Here is a 13913-nt window from a genome sequence, read left to right on the forward strand (position 1 = left end):
CCTCTCCATCCCGCTGGAAATCTCCGGCTCTCCGAACTTTGGGAAAGCCGTTCCCAGCGGAACGCTGCAGGAAAAGCAGCGGATTTTTGGGAAGCAGAACGGGAAACCCACCGGGCTGGGGTTCATTCCCATCCGGCTGGGAATAACCCGGGAATGAGGAGCCGCGGGAGGGCTGGAGCTGCCAGGCTCCTCTGGAGGAGCGCCGGGAGTTTTCCAGAGGCGCCGGGAGCGGGAGATGCGCGGCAGGGCTGGGAATTGATATTTTTTCCTGCTTTTTTTCCACTTCCTCGCCGCTGGCTCCGCTCCCGGCCGCGTTTGGCCGCGCCGGTTTCCGGGTTTATCTGGGAACCTTTTTTTCCTTGGACGAGCCGGGGTTCATTCCCTCCCAAAACCCGGGAATTGCCGGCTCTGGGATCATCCCTGGCGGCGCTTCCTGGCGGGATCGTGCCTCTGGAAAAGCCGCGCCCGCCCGGCCGGGAATTCGTGTGGGCAGTGTTTGCTCCCAGCTGAGTAATCCCGGGATTTGGAGGCAGCGCTGGAAAACGCCGCATCCAGCGGCGGCTCCGAGCAGCGCCGTAAGTCCCGGCTTTTCCCCCTCCCCGGCATTCCCAGCTTTTCCCGCTGAGCCCCCGGCTCGGCTCCCGGGAAGTTCGGGAATGCGGGAAGGGGAATGGGAATGGGAATGGGGAAAGTGCCGGAGCTGCGGGAGCATTCCCTGCCCTCCCACGGCTCCCGGTGCGGGGGATCGCGGGATTCCCGGGAAGTTTCCCTCGGGAGCGGGATGGGGTCTGGGATCCCGCGGGAAGGACGGGTGGGAGCGGCGGATTTCTGGCATGGAGAAGCCGCTGCTCCCGGCGAATTCCAGCGGCAACAACAACAACAACAACTCCCACAAAGCCGCCGTTGTCCCGCCGTGAGCGCTCCAGGCACGGCCCGCGCCGCTCCCGGAGTTTTCCAGCGCTGCTCCCGCTCTCCCGGCGCCGCTGGGAATTCCCGAATATTCCCGGCCCCTGGAAAATCATCCCGGCACGGAGCGAGGGGTGTGCCAGGGAGAGCCGCGCCAGGGGCTGGGATGTTCCGTAGGGAAGGATGGGGAAAGGAAAGGAAAGGAAAGGAAAGGAAAGGAAAGGAAAGGAAAGGAAAGGAAAGGAAAGGAAAGGAAAGGAAAGGAAAGGGTGCCACGGGAGCCGTGCCATGGGCAGAGGACGGTGACAAGGGGACAGGGCCGCGCTCCTGGCGGTGGTGCCAGGTGGGGACATCGCTGCCGGGTGGGGACACTGCCGAGGGGAGCCGGGGCTGAGCCGGGAGCGCCCGGGCCGGGCTGCGGCTGCGGGGCCGGGAGAGCCCCGAGAGGAGTCGGGTGAGACCGGAGGGAACCGGGAGGGAGAGCAGGAGGAGGAGGAGGAGGAGGAGGAGGAGGAAATTAGGGAGGAGGAGGAAGAAGAAGAGGAGGAAGAAGAGAAGGAGGAGGAGGAAGAGGAGCTGCTGCAGCCGCCTGAGCGAAGCCGCAGCGCTGGCAGAGGTGACTCGCAGGGGTCGCGGCCCTGCCATGTCCCCTTCCCCATCCCATCCCATCCCCATTCCCGGCCGGGAAGAGCCCGAGCAGGGGGAGGGAGAGGAGGAGGAGGAGGAGCAGGGGGAGGCAGGCCCGGCCCGGCCCGGCCCGGCCCGCAGGGTGCGCCCGGCCCCGGTGAGTCACCGCGCTCCCAAACCGCACATTCCTGCCTGGGGCCCGGCCGGGAGCCTCCTGCTGCTTCCCGCAGGGAACGGGAAAGGGAACGGGAATGGGAATGGGAATGGGAATGGGAATGGGAATGGGGACAGGGAACAGGGAATGGGGATGGGAATGGGAATGGGGACAGGGGACAAGGAATGGGGACAGGGAACAGGGAATGGGAATGGGAATGGGAACTGGGAACATGGAATGGGAACTGGAACAGGGAATGGGAATAGGAACTGGGACAGGGACAGGGAATGGGGAACAGGGAATGGGAATGGGAACTGGGACAAGGACAGGGAATGGGGAACAGGGAATGGGAATATGGACAGGGAATGGGAATGGGGACAGGGAAAAGGGAACAGGGAATGAGGAACAGGGAATGGGAATAGGGACAGGGAATGGGAATGGGGACAGGGAACAGGGAACTGGGAACAGGGAATAGGGAGCAGGGAACAGGGAATGAAGACAGGGGAAAGGGACAGGAAATGGGAACAGGGACAGAGAACAGGGAATGGGGACAGGGAACAGGGAAGGGAGCCCTGCCACAGGAATGGCTGGGTCGGGATGGATCCAGGTGCTCCCAGCTCAGGGATCCCATCCAGGGGCTCTGGGCACAGGAGGATCCTGCACCTGGGAGGAGCTTCTGGAAAAGCCCAAGCCTCTGGAATGGCTCGTGGCTCTGGAAGGGCTCATTCTTTGCCCTCTGAGAATCCCAGAATCCCAGAATTCCAGGTCGGAAGGGCGCTCAAAACTCATCTCATTCCAGCCCTGGCCATGGCAGGGACCCTTCCATGAACAGATTCCAGCCTGGCCTTGGGCACTGCCAGGGATCCAGGGGCAGCCACAGCTGCTCTGGGAATTCCATCCCTGCCCCTCCCCACCCTCCCAGCCAGGAATTCCTAATTCCCAACATCCCATCCATCCCTGCCCTCTGGCAGTGGGAGCCATTCCCTGTGTCCTGTCCCTCCATCCCTCGTCCCCAGCCCCTCTGCAGCTCTCCTGGAGCCTTCTCTGGATTCAGGTTCCGTTTCCACCCTGGAAAAAAACCACAGGAATTCCATGGGATCTGGGGGCTGCAGACTCTGTGGAGCTTTAAGGCAGCACCTCGGTGCTTCCAGAGCCCTGGGAAGCACTCCATTCCCCATTCCCATTCCCCATTCCCCATTCCTCATTCCCCATTCCCCATTCCCCATTCCCCCTTCCCCATTCCCAGTTTCCCGTTCCCCATTCCCAGTTCCCCATTCCTCATTCCCCATTCCCCATTCCCCATTCCCCATTCCCCCTTCCCCATTCCCAGTTTCCCATTCCCCATTCCCAGTTCCCCATTCCCATTCCCCATTCCCCATTCCCATCCCCATTCCCCATTCCCCATTCCCCCTTCCCCATTCCCAGTTTCCCATTCCCCATTCCCAGTTCCCCATTCCCATTCCCCATTCCCCATTCCCATCCCCACTTCCATTCCCCATTCCCATCCCCATTCCCATTCCCATTCCCATTCCCATTCCTGTCTAATCTTTAACCGGAGGCGTTTCCAGCGGGGTTTTGTTGGTTCATTGCTCTCCTGCCTCGTTAATTTTTCCCTCCCTCTCCAGCTGTTCCCGGTGCTCCGGGGATTTTCCTGGAGCTGCCTCACCCCGGAGCTGGCAGAGGTAGGGCTGGGATGGCAGGGAATCCCGGGAATTCCAGGGGCTGGGGAGGGGGTTCTTTGGGAACGGCTCCGTGGCACATCCAAGGGCTGGATCCCGCTGGGAAGTGGGGATGGCTGGAGCAGCTGGAAGTGCTGCAGAAGCTCCAGGAGCTCTTGGAATCTCGGGAATCCAGAATTTTGGATTCCTCTGGATCCCGGTGGGATGGAGCTGGAGCTCCCTTCCCGCTTTTCCTGCTCCGGGCGGGATGGGAGGAGGGACGGCGGATTTTCCCTCGATTTCCCGGAGCGGAGGCGGCGCTGCCGGCGCCGGGATCGGGCAAGAGCCGGAGCCGGGATATTCCATGGGAGCGGGAAAGGGGATCCAGCCGGGACCCCGTGTCCCTTCTCTTCCCGAGGGACCTTCCTGCATCCCGGGATCTCGGTGTGATCCCGAGGCGGTCCCACATCCCTCTGGATCTGTTGGAATTCCCGCCCCTCTGGGAAGCGGGATCAGCCTTCTCCCGCTGCTCCCTGGGGATCCCAGCACCCCTCAGGGGACGGGCGCTCCCCATCCCGCTGGGATACAATTCCCTGTGGGATTTGGGATTTGGGATCGGTGCAGCATGCCAGGAATTCTCATCCCCTGCAGGCCGTCCTGATCCCGGGATCCTCGCGGGAGCAGCGCCATTCCCGCGGGATGCGGCCGGGAGGGCTCTGAGGCGCCGTGCCCCTGGAAGCTGAGCTGGAAAATCCCGGGATCCGGAGCCGGCCATGCCGAGCCCCACGGCCCGGCTGCTCCGCGCCCACCAGGTGCCCGAGGTCAGCGGGAATTCCCCCCCTGCTCCCGGGATCAGCGGGATTTGGGATGTGACACCCGGGAGCAGCGGCAGGGTCGCCCCAAGGGGCCACAGCTGTGTCCCGACTCCGGAACTTTGGGGATGCTCCCCATCCTTTTCCATCCCCATCCCCATTCCCATTGTGATTCCCATTCCCGTCCCCGTTCCCATTCCTGTCCCTGTTCCCATTCCTTTTTCCCATCCTTCTCATCCCCATTCCCATTACTCCCATTATTCCCATTCCCATTATTCCCATCCCCATTCGCATTACTTCCATTCCCGTTCCCATTCCCATTATTCCCATTATTCCTATTATTCCCATTCCCATCACTCCCATCACTCCCATCACTCCCATCATTCCCATTATTCCCAATATTCCCGTTATTCACATTATTCCCATTCCCATTCCCATCATTCCCATTATTCAGATTATTCCCATCATTCCCATCCCATTCCCATAATTCCCATTATTCCCATTCCCATTATTCCCATTCTTCCCATCGTTCCCATATTTCCCATTATTCCCATCATTCCCATGATTCCCATTATTCCCATTTTCCCCATCATTCCCATTATTCCCATCATTCCCATCATTCCCATTCCCATTTTCCCCATTATTCCCATCCCATTCCCATTCCTCCCATTCCCATTCCCATTCCCATTATTCCCATCCCATTCCCACCATTCCCGTCGCTCCCATCATTCCCAGAGTTACCGGGAGCCGGGAATTCTCTCGGGGTACCGCCCCCCCCGGAGCTCGGCCTGCGAGTGCCTGCTCAGCCTCTTCGGGATGAACAACGAGACCCTCAACATCTGGACACACCTGGTGCCCGCCGGGTGAGCGCCCGCAGCCCGGCACGCCTGGGGACACCTGGGGACACCTGGGGACAGCCCCTGCACACCTGGGGACACCTGGGGACACCCGGGCACAGCTGGGACAGCCCTTAACACCTGGGGACACCTGGGGACAGCCCTTAACACCTGGGGACACCTGGGGACAGCCCTTAACACCCGGGCACACCTGGCCACACCTGGGCACACCTGGCACACACCTGGGCGCCCCTGGGCACACACCTGGGCACACCTGGGCACCCCTGGCACACCTGGGCACCCCTGGGCACCCCTGGGCACCCCTGGGCACACACCTGGGCACACCTGGGCACCCCTGGGCACACACCTGGGCACCCCTGGCACACCTGGGCACCCCTGGTCACACCTGGGCACCCCTGGGCACCCCTGGGCACCCCTGGGCACACCCCTGGGCACCCCTGGGCACCCCTGGCACCCCTGGGCACCCCTGGGCACACACCTGGGCACCCCTGGGCACCCCTGGGCACCCCTTGCACCCCTGGGCACCCCTGGGCACCCCTGGCACCCCTGGGCACCCCTGGGCACCCCTGGCACACACCTGGGCACCCCTGGGCACCCCTGGGCACACACCTGGGCACCCCTGGGCACCCCTGGTCACCCCGGGCACCCCTGGGCACCCCTGGCACACACCTGGACACCCCTGGGCACACACCTGGGCACCCCTTGCACCCCTGGGCACACACCTGGGCACTCCTAGGCACCCCTGGTCACCCCTGGGCACCCCTGGCACACCCCTGGGCACCCCTGGCACACACCTGGGCACCCCTGGGCACACCTGGTCACCCCTGGTCACCCCTGGGGTACCCCTTGCACCCCTGGCACACCCCTGTTGCCCAGGTGGCGGGTGCCCGGCGCTGACCCGTGTCCCGGTGTGGCTCCCGCCCCGCAGGTATTTCGCGTGGCTGCTGGCGGGCGCGCTGCGGGCGCGGGGGGGCCGCGGGAGGCGGGCGCGGGGCCGTTCCTGGCCTACCTGGGCACGGTGGCCCTGTACCCGCTGGCCTCCGGCGCCGCGCACGCCCTGGGCGCGCTGGGCGGGCGCGGGCGGCACCGCGCCTACTGCTGCGACTACGCCGCGCTCAGCCTCTACGGCCTGGGTAGGGGGCACCGGGAAAGGGGATGGGTGGGATTGGGGGCTATGGGGGGATTTGTGGGGTTTGGGGCTATGGGGGGATTTGTGGGATTGGGGGTTATGGGGGGATTTATGGGATTTGGGAAATCTGGGGGGTTTATGGGATTTGGGGTTATGGGGGCATGGATGGGATTGGGGGATTATGGGGGGATTTGTGGGATTGGGGGTTATGGGGTGATGGATGGGATTTGTGGGTTTTGGGGGGATTTGTGGGATATGGGGGAATTTATGGGATGTGGGGGTTATGGGGAGTTTGATGGGATTTGGGGATTCCAGGGGGATTTATGGGATTGGAGGCTATGGGGGGATTTGTGGGATTTGGGGATTCCGGGGGGATTTATGGGATTTGGGGGTTATGGGGGGTTTATGGGATTGGGGGTTATGGAGGGATTTATGGGATGCGAGAAATCCAGGGCGATTTATGGGATGCGGGAATGCTGGGGGGATTTATGGGATTTGGGGATTCTGGGGCCATGGATGGGATTGGGGGGCTATGGGGGGATTTGTGGGGTTTGGGGGTTCTGGGGGGGTTTATGGGATTTGGGGGTTATGGGGGATGTGGGATTTGGGAGTTCTGGGGGCATGGATGGGATTTGGGGGTTATGGGGGGATTTATGGGATTTGGGGATTCTGGGGGGATTGATGGGATTTGGGGGTTCCGGGGGGGCTTATGGGATTTGGGGGTTATGGGGGGATGGATGGGATTAATTCCGGGGGGATTTGTGGGATGGGATTTTATGGGGATTTTGGGGGGATGGGGGGATGGGATTTGGGAGGGGGGGATTTGTGGGGGGGGGTTATGGGGGGATTTATGGGATTTGGGGGTTATGGGGGGATGGATGGGATGCGGGAATTCCGGGGGTATGGATGGGATTTGGGGTTATGGGAGGGTTTATGGGATTTGGGGATTCCAGGGGGGTTTATGGGATTTGGGGGTTATGGGGGGATTTGTGGGATTGGGGGGTTATGGGGGAATTGATGGGATTTATGGGATTCCGGGAGGATTGATGGGATTTGGGAGTTCTGGGGGGGTTGATGGGATTTGGGAGTTCTGGGAGGGTTTATGGGATTGGGGGTTATGGGGGAATTGATGGGATTGGGGATTCCGGGAGGATTTATGGGATTTGGGAGTTCTGGGGGGTTTATGGGATTGGGGGTTATGGGGGATGGATGGGATTGGGGGGTTATGGGGGGATTTGTGGGATTGGGGGTTCCAGGGGGATTGATGAGATTTGGGGGTTATGGGGGCATGGGTGGGATTGGGGGGTTATGGGGGTTTGGTGGGATGCGGGAATTCCGGGGGGATGGGTGGGATTGGGGGTTATGGGGGGATGGATGGGATTGGGGGATGATGGGGGGATTTGTGGGATGCGGGAACTCCGGGGGGATTTATGGGATTTGGGAGTTCCGAGAGGATGGATGGGATTTGGGGGTTATGGGGGGATTTATGGGATTTGGGGATTCCGGGGGGATTTATGGGATGTGGGAATTCCGGGGGGATTGGTGGGATTGGGGGGTTATGGGGGGATGGATGGGATTGGGGGGCTATGGGGGGATGGATGGGTGGATGGGATTTGGGGGTTATGGGGGGATGGGTGGGATGGGGGGCTATGGGGGGATGGGTGGGATTGGGGGGTTATGGGGGGATTTATGGGATTTGGTGGGTTATGGGGGGATTTGTGGGATGCGGGAATTCCGGGGGGGATTTATGGGATTTGGGGGTTATGGGGGGATTAATGGGATTTGGAGATTCTGGGAGGATTTATGGGATGCGGGAATTCTGGGGGGGGTTTATGGGATTGGGGGGTTATGGGGGGATTTATGGGATTTGGGGATTCCGGGGGGATGGATGGGATGTGGGAATTCCAGGGGGATTTATGGGATTTTGGGAATTCCGGGGCACAGGGTGAGCCCAGGCTTTTGGGATTTTGGGAATTTAGCCCATATTTATGGGATTTCGTAAATTTGGGAGCACAGGACGAGGTGGGGTAGCCCAGATTTCAGGAATTCAGGAATTTAGCCCAGATTTCTGGGATTTCAGGAATTTGAGGGGGTCAGGAGGAGCTGGGATAGGTTGAATTCACGGGATTTTGGGAATTTAGTCGTATTTATGGGATGCCACATCCAGAGGGGAGGTTTGGGGGAAATTCCTGCTCTTCCTTTTCCTCCTCCCTGCGCTCCGGAGCTCGGGAATGGCCTGGGGCCGCTCCGGCCACAAATAATTTGGGACAGACCTGGAATTTGGAACAATGGGAATGAGGAAAAATCCCAGATTTTACCCAACTGGAGGAGCCTCACCGGGAGCACGAGGCAATTCCAGGATATTCCCACAGCCCTCCAGTCCCTCTGGAATGCTGCCTGTTCCGGAGGTTCCCGGCCCTTCCCGGTGTTCCAACCCGGAGCTCAGAGCTGAGCCCAGGAGGAGGAGGAGGAATTCCAGGGGGATTCCAGGGAATTCCGGGGTTCGGGGCTGACGGCCCCGCTGTGCTTCCAGGCTCGGCGCTGGCGTACTCCGCCTACGTCTTCCCTCTGGAATGGGTCGGGAGCACATTCCATGATTTCTACGTTCCCGTGGCCGTGCTCAACTCCGCGCTCAGCACTGGCCTGTCCTGCTATTCCAGGTGGGATCCAGCGGCGCCGGGAATTCGGGATGAGGGGTTTGCTCACGGGCTGGGCCAGCCGGGAGGTGGGGAAGGGGACAGAGGGAATTTTTCCGCCCGGGAAGTGAGGAGAACTCGATGGTGAAAATGTGGAATAACGGGAGGAGCTTCAATCTTTGGGAAGTTCCGAAGGGGATTTGTGGAATCCTGGAATGGTTTGGATTGGGAGGGAACTTGGAGATGATCCAGGTCTGCTATCCCAGGTTCCCAGAGAAGCTGTGGAATTCCCTGTGTTTCCCGTGTGGAATTCCCTGTGTTTCCCAATATATTAAATGTGGAATTCCCTGTATTTCCCTGTGTGTCCCATGTGGAATTCCCAGTGTTTCCTAGTATATCCCATGTGAAATTCCCTGTGTATCCCATGTGAAATTCCCTGTGTATCCCATGTGGAATTCCCTCAGTATCCCAGTGTATCCCATGTGGAATTCCCAGTGTTTCCCAGTGGATCCCATGTGGAATTCCCTGTGTATCCCATGTGGAATTCCCAGTGTTTCCCAGTGGATCCCACCCAGAATTCCCGGTGTTTCCTGGTATATCCCATGTGAAATTCCCTGTGTATCCCATGTGGAATTCCCAGTGTTTCCCTGTGTATCCCATGTGGAATTCCCAGTGTTTCCCAGTGGATCCCACCCAGAATTCCCGGTGTTTCCCAGGTTTCTGGAGGCGGAGCGGCCCCGCCTGAGCAAAGCCTTCCGAACTTTGGCCTTCGTGTATCCCTACATTTTCGACAGCATCCCAGTTTTCTACAGGGTGGGTATCCCACGAAATCCTGGGAAGTTTCAGCTGCCTCAGCCTGGAATTCTTTGGGAAACCAGGCGCAGCTTGGGGTTTGGAAGGCAAACAAACTCCGGCAGGAAAAGGCCCTGGGATATTTTTTCCTGCTGCCATTGCTGGCGGATTCCTCTCACTTCAAAGGGCTGGAAAATTCCTGCCCCGGGAAGCTGGGAGGGGCCTTTTCCCGGGATTAAACCGGAGCAGGGTGGGAATTTGGGCCAGCAGGAGTGGAGGTGATGGGTGTGGGAACCGGGAATGGCTGCGGCTCCCTGGGATTGATGGATCAATCCTGCTTTTTCCTGGGAGGCAGGGTTGGAGCGGGGCTGAGGGGAGTGGGGAACTGGGAATGGCTCCTTTGGGATGGATGGATGGATGGATGGATGGATGGATGGATGGATAGGATATGGGATTGGATGGATGGATGGATGGATGGATGGATGGATGGATGGATGGATGGATGGAAGGAAGGATTCATGGATGGATGGATGGATGATGGATGGATTGAAGGATTCACAGATGGATGGATGATTGATGGATGGATGGATGGATGGATGGATGGATGGATGATGGATGGATGGATGGATGGATGGATGGATGGATGGATGGAGGGATGGATGGATGGATGGAGGGATGTATGGATTAAAGGATTCATGGATGGGTGGATGGATGGATGGATTGAAGGGTTCATGGATGGATGGAGGGATGGATCACTCCCGCTTTTGCCGGCAGCTGTCCCGGAGCGCGGCCGGGAGCTGCTCCGAGGGCTCGCTCCCGCTGCATTCCCGGCACAGCCTCTGCGCCCTCCTCACCCTCCTGAGCTTCACCTCCCGCCTGCCCGAGCGCCTGGCGCCCGGCAGCTTCGACTTCATCGGTGAGCGTTGCTGGGAATGCTGGGAATGAACCTGGGAATGCTGGGAATGAACCCGGGAATGCTAGGAATGAACCTGGGAATGCTGGGAATGAACCCTGGGAATGATGGGAATGAACCCAGGGAATCCAGGGAATGACTCCAGGGGAATGCCAGGAATAAACCCTGGGAATGCTGGGAATAAACCCTGGGAATGCTGGGAATGAACCCTGGGAATGATGGGAATGAACCCAGGGAATCCAGGGAATGACTCCAGGGGAATGCCAGGAATAAACCCTGGGAATCCAGGGAATGACTCCAGGGGAATGCCAGGAATAAACCCTGGGAATCCAGGGAATAAACCCTGGGAATGTTGGAAATGAACCCTGGGAATGCTGGGAATGAACCCAGGGAATGCTGGGAATAGGCCCAGGGAATCCAGGGAATGACTCCAGGGGAATGCCAGGAATAAACCTTGGGAATGCTGGGAATAAACCCTGGGAATGCTGGGAATGAACCCCAGGAATGCTGGGAATGGACCCCGGGAATCTAGGAAATGAACCCATGGAATGCTGGGAACGAACCCCGAGAATCCCAGGAACGAACCCAGGGAATGCTGGGAATAAACCCCATAGAATCCCAGGAATAAATTCCTCGGAGCCACAGACATTGGGAGTAGGAATTACAAGGAGGATAAAACCCCAGGAACTGGGAAGAGGAGTTTGTGTGATGATAAAACTCCAGCAATCAGGAGCAGGGATCTGTGGGATAAACATTCCATGGATGCTAGGTGAAGCAGGCTGAGCATGATTCAGCCCTGGAATTCTGGAATTCCAGGGTGTTTGGATGGGCAGGGACACCTCCCAAGTCCCCAGAACGCTCCAAGCCCCCGGAATTTCCATGGAATTTCCGTGGAATTCTCTGAGATTTCTGTCGCAGGGCACAGCCACCAGGTTTTCCACGTCTGCGGGATCCTGGGAACGCTCTTCCAGCTGGAAGCTGTCTCCATGGACATGGCGGAGCGGCAGGGCCGCCTCCCGCTTCCCTCTTCCCTGGAAACCTTCGGATCCCTGGGAATGGGAGCGGCTGCCAGCCTGGCCATCCTTGGGGTCTGCTTCCGCAGCCTCCCCCCGGATCCTCCTTCCCAGGAAAAATCCCACTAGAAACCAGGGATTGCCTTGGATTTCTGGGAGCAGTCCCATTCCAGAGGTGTCCGTGGGGGAATTGGATCGCCTGGAAATGTTTCTTTGGGAATTTCCCGAGGGAAAGCTGCACCGGTTTTATCCGCGGATGGGCTGGGAAACGCTTCCCATCCCGCTGTTATCCACAGGGAAAGCGTGAAATAATCAGGATTTGATCCCTGAAAAGGGAGGGAAGCGCTCCCGCTTCCCAAAGAATCCGGGATCCCTCAGGTCTGCCTCGGGGAGAAATCCAGGGAATGTTGGCATCGCCCGCTGGGAGGTTCCCGGTGAAGCCAAGCACTCCCCAGTTCCCGTTTTCCCCTTGGATGTGGCATTCCTTTGGAATTCCAAGCCTTGTGCTCAGCCCAAGTGCCTGGAAAGGCGGGGTGGAGGGACTGGAGTTTCCCTCCCGCTTTAATTCCCGCTATTTCTGCTCTTCATCTGGGAAAAGGGATTCCAGGAGAGCCCCAGTGGGATGTTCCCGCAGGAAAGCTCTTCCAGGGTCTCATTCCGGGAAATCCGGAGAAGTTCATTGCCGTGGGAATTCCGAGTTCCCACAGGGAGGGATGGAATCAAGGAATCCCACCCTGTCCTGGGTATTCCCAGGATGGATCCCGGGATTGGGGGTGGGAGAGGAAGAGCTCCACACCCCAAACTCCCGGGATTTGGGATCCTTTAGGGAGAAGCTTTGGATGTTTTGGGATTGGGATCCGTGGTGAGATGCCAGGAGAAAAGCAGGATTTGGGACAGCTCAAGGGTTAAAAGCACCCTGGAATTTTAAAGAATTCCCAGGATTTTCCCTCTGCTGCTCCTTGCTTTCCTTCCCTGCTGCTCCTGGATTTTGCAGGAGGAGCCTGGAGCTCCAGGTTTTTCCAGGATCCAGGTTTTCCTCTTGGATTTTCCTGCGGGAACGTGTCACACGCTTTATTCTTTGGGAATGTTTTCCTGGATAATCCCGGGGGTCTTCCATTAATTTCCTTTAATTGCCTTTGCCGAGGTCTGACTGCTGCACTTTGGGAGCTGCTGGAATTTGGGATATCACAACAAAATCTGGGATGAACGGGTTAATTATGGGATAAATCGATCTTTGGGAACGCTGACCGGGATTTTCGGGATATTTATAAGCACTGGAATTGTTTTTCCAAAGTTTTTATTAAATTAATGTAAATCGCTGGTTTTATTCTGCTTGATAATAAAAAATATTCCTGGGAGAACAAATTCTTTTGGAGATCAGTGCTGATAATTCCAGAGTTTATTTACTTTGGGAGCCGCTGTGACAGGGGAGGGACCCGGCTGGGATTGGAGAGCCCGGAAAAACATCGGGAATCATCCCAGAATTATTCCAGGTCGTTCAACTTTTGAACTGAAACCCTCCCGTCCTCTCCAGTGCCAGGAATTTTGGGAAGACTGCATTCCAAAGGGGATGGAATGCCAGAATTCCACGGGACCCCCCGGCTGAACCCATGGAATGGGTGATGCTGGATGCTGGAGCGGCACAGGGAGAGGATTTTTCCTGCTTTTTACCAAAAATCTCTGGATTTTCCTCAGTTCCCTTCCCAGGAGAAATGAAAACTCCGTGTCCAGTTGTTCCAAGGAAATAAACCGGGATGTTTATTTGTGGAATGTTGATCCACACCCAGTGCCAAAGGAATTTGGGATGAAATTCCAGCAAACCTCCCTCATCCCTCCTAAGCCACGTGGATTTGGAAAAGCTGGGGAAAAGCAGGAATTTCAGGCTCCTCCAGGATTTTATCCTTTTTAAAGAAAATATCCTTGAAGTGCCTTGTGGAAACATTCAGGAATTTGGAGTCAAAGTGGAAATTCCCTGGAATTTAAAAGGAATTGAATCCCCATCGCCAGTTCCCCCTTGGAATCCATTCCCTGGGAAGGAAGTTTGCTTTTCCCTGGACTTGCTCTGCTGCATTTTTCCCACATGTCCCAACACCACACTTCCTTGGTTATTTTCCACCACGGATCATTTCCCACAGGTTGGGAATTAACTAATTTCCATCGGGTTGGGAATTCACTCATTTCCATCGCGTTGGGAATTAACTAACTCGTTTCCTACAGGTTGGGAATTATTTCCAACAGGTTGGGAATTAACTCGTTTCCAACAAGTCGGGAATTCACTCATTTCCATTGGGTTGGGAATTAACTCATTCCCCACACTTTGGGAATTGTTTCCAGCAGGTTGGGAATTCACTCATTTTCCACAGATTGGGAATTCACTCGTTTCCATTGGGTTGGGAATTCACTGAGTGACTGATTC

At 57.7% G+C, this 13913-nt stretch overlaps 1 protein-coding gene across 1 annotated transcript; it reads left to right on the plus strand.

Moving 5' to 3' along the window:
• The first annotated feature begins 295 nt into the window (after positions 1-295).
• On the plus strand, positions 296-12862 carry PAQR5 (progestin and adipoQ receptor family member 5). The gene is given in 9 exon segments (XM_038147565.1): positions 296-575; positions 3997-4166; positions 4893-5020; positions 5943-5988; positions 5991-6147; positions 8677-8803; positions 9496-9592; positions 10346-10487; positions 11403-12862. Coding segments are annotated over 8 exon segments (969 nt in total). The 5' UTR covers positions 296-575; positions 3997-4118; the 3' UTR covers positions 11627-12862.
• The last annotated feature ends 1051 nt before the right edge of the window (positions 12863-13913 follow it).

The sequence above is a fragment of the Motacilla alba genome, chromosome 10, assembly GCF_015832195.1.
Source record: "Motacilla alba alba isolate MOTALB_02 chromosome 10, Motacilla_alba_V1.0_pri, whole genome shotgun sequence".
NCBI classification, from domain to species: Eukaryota; Metazoa; Chordata; class Aves; order Passeriformes; family Motacillidae; genus Motacilla; species Motacilla alba.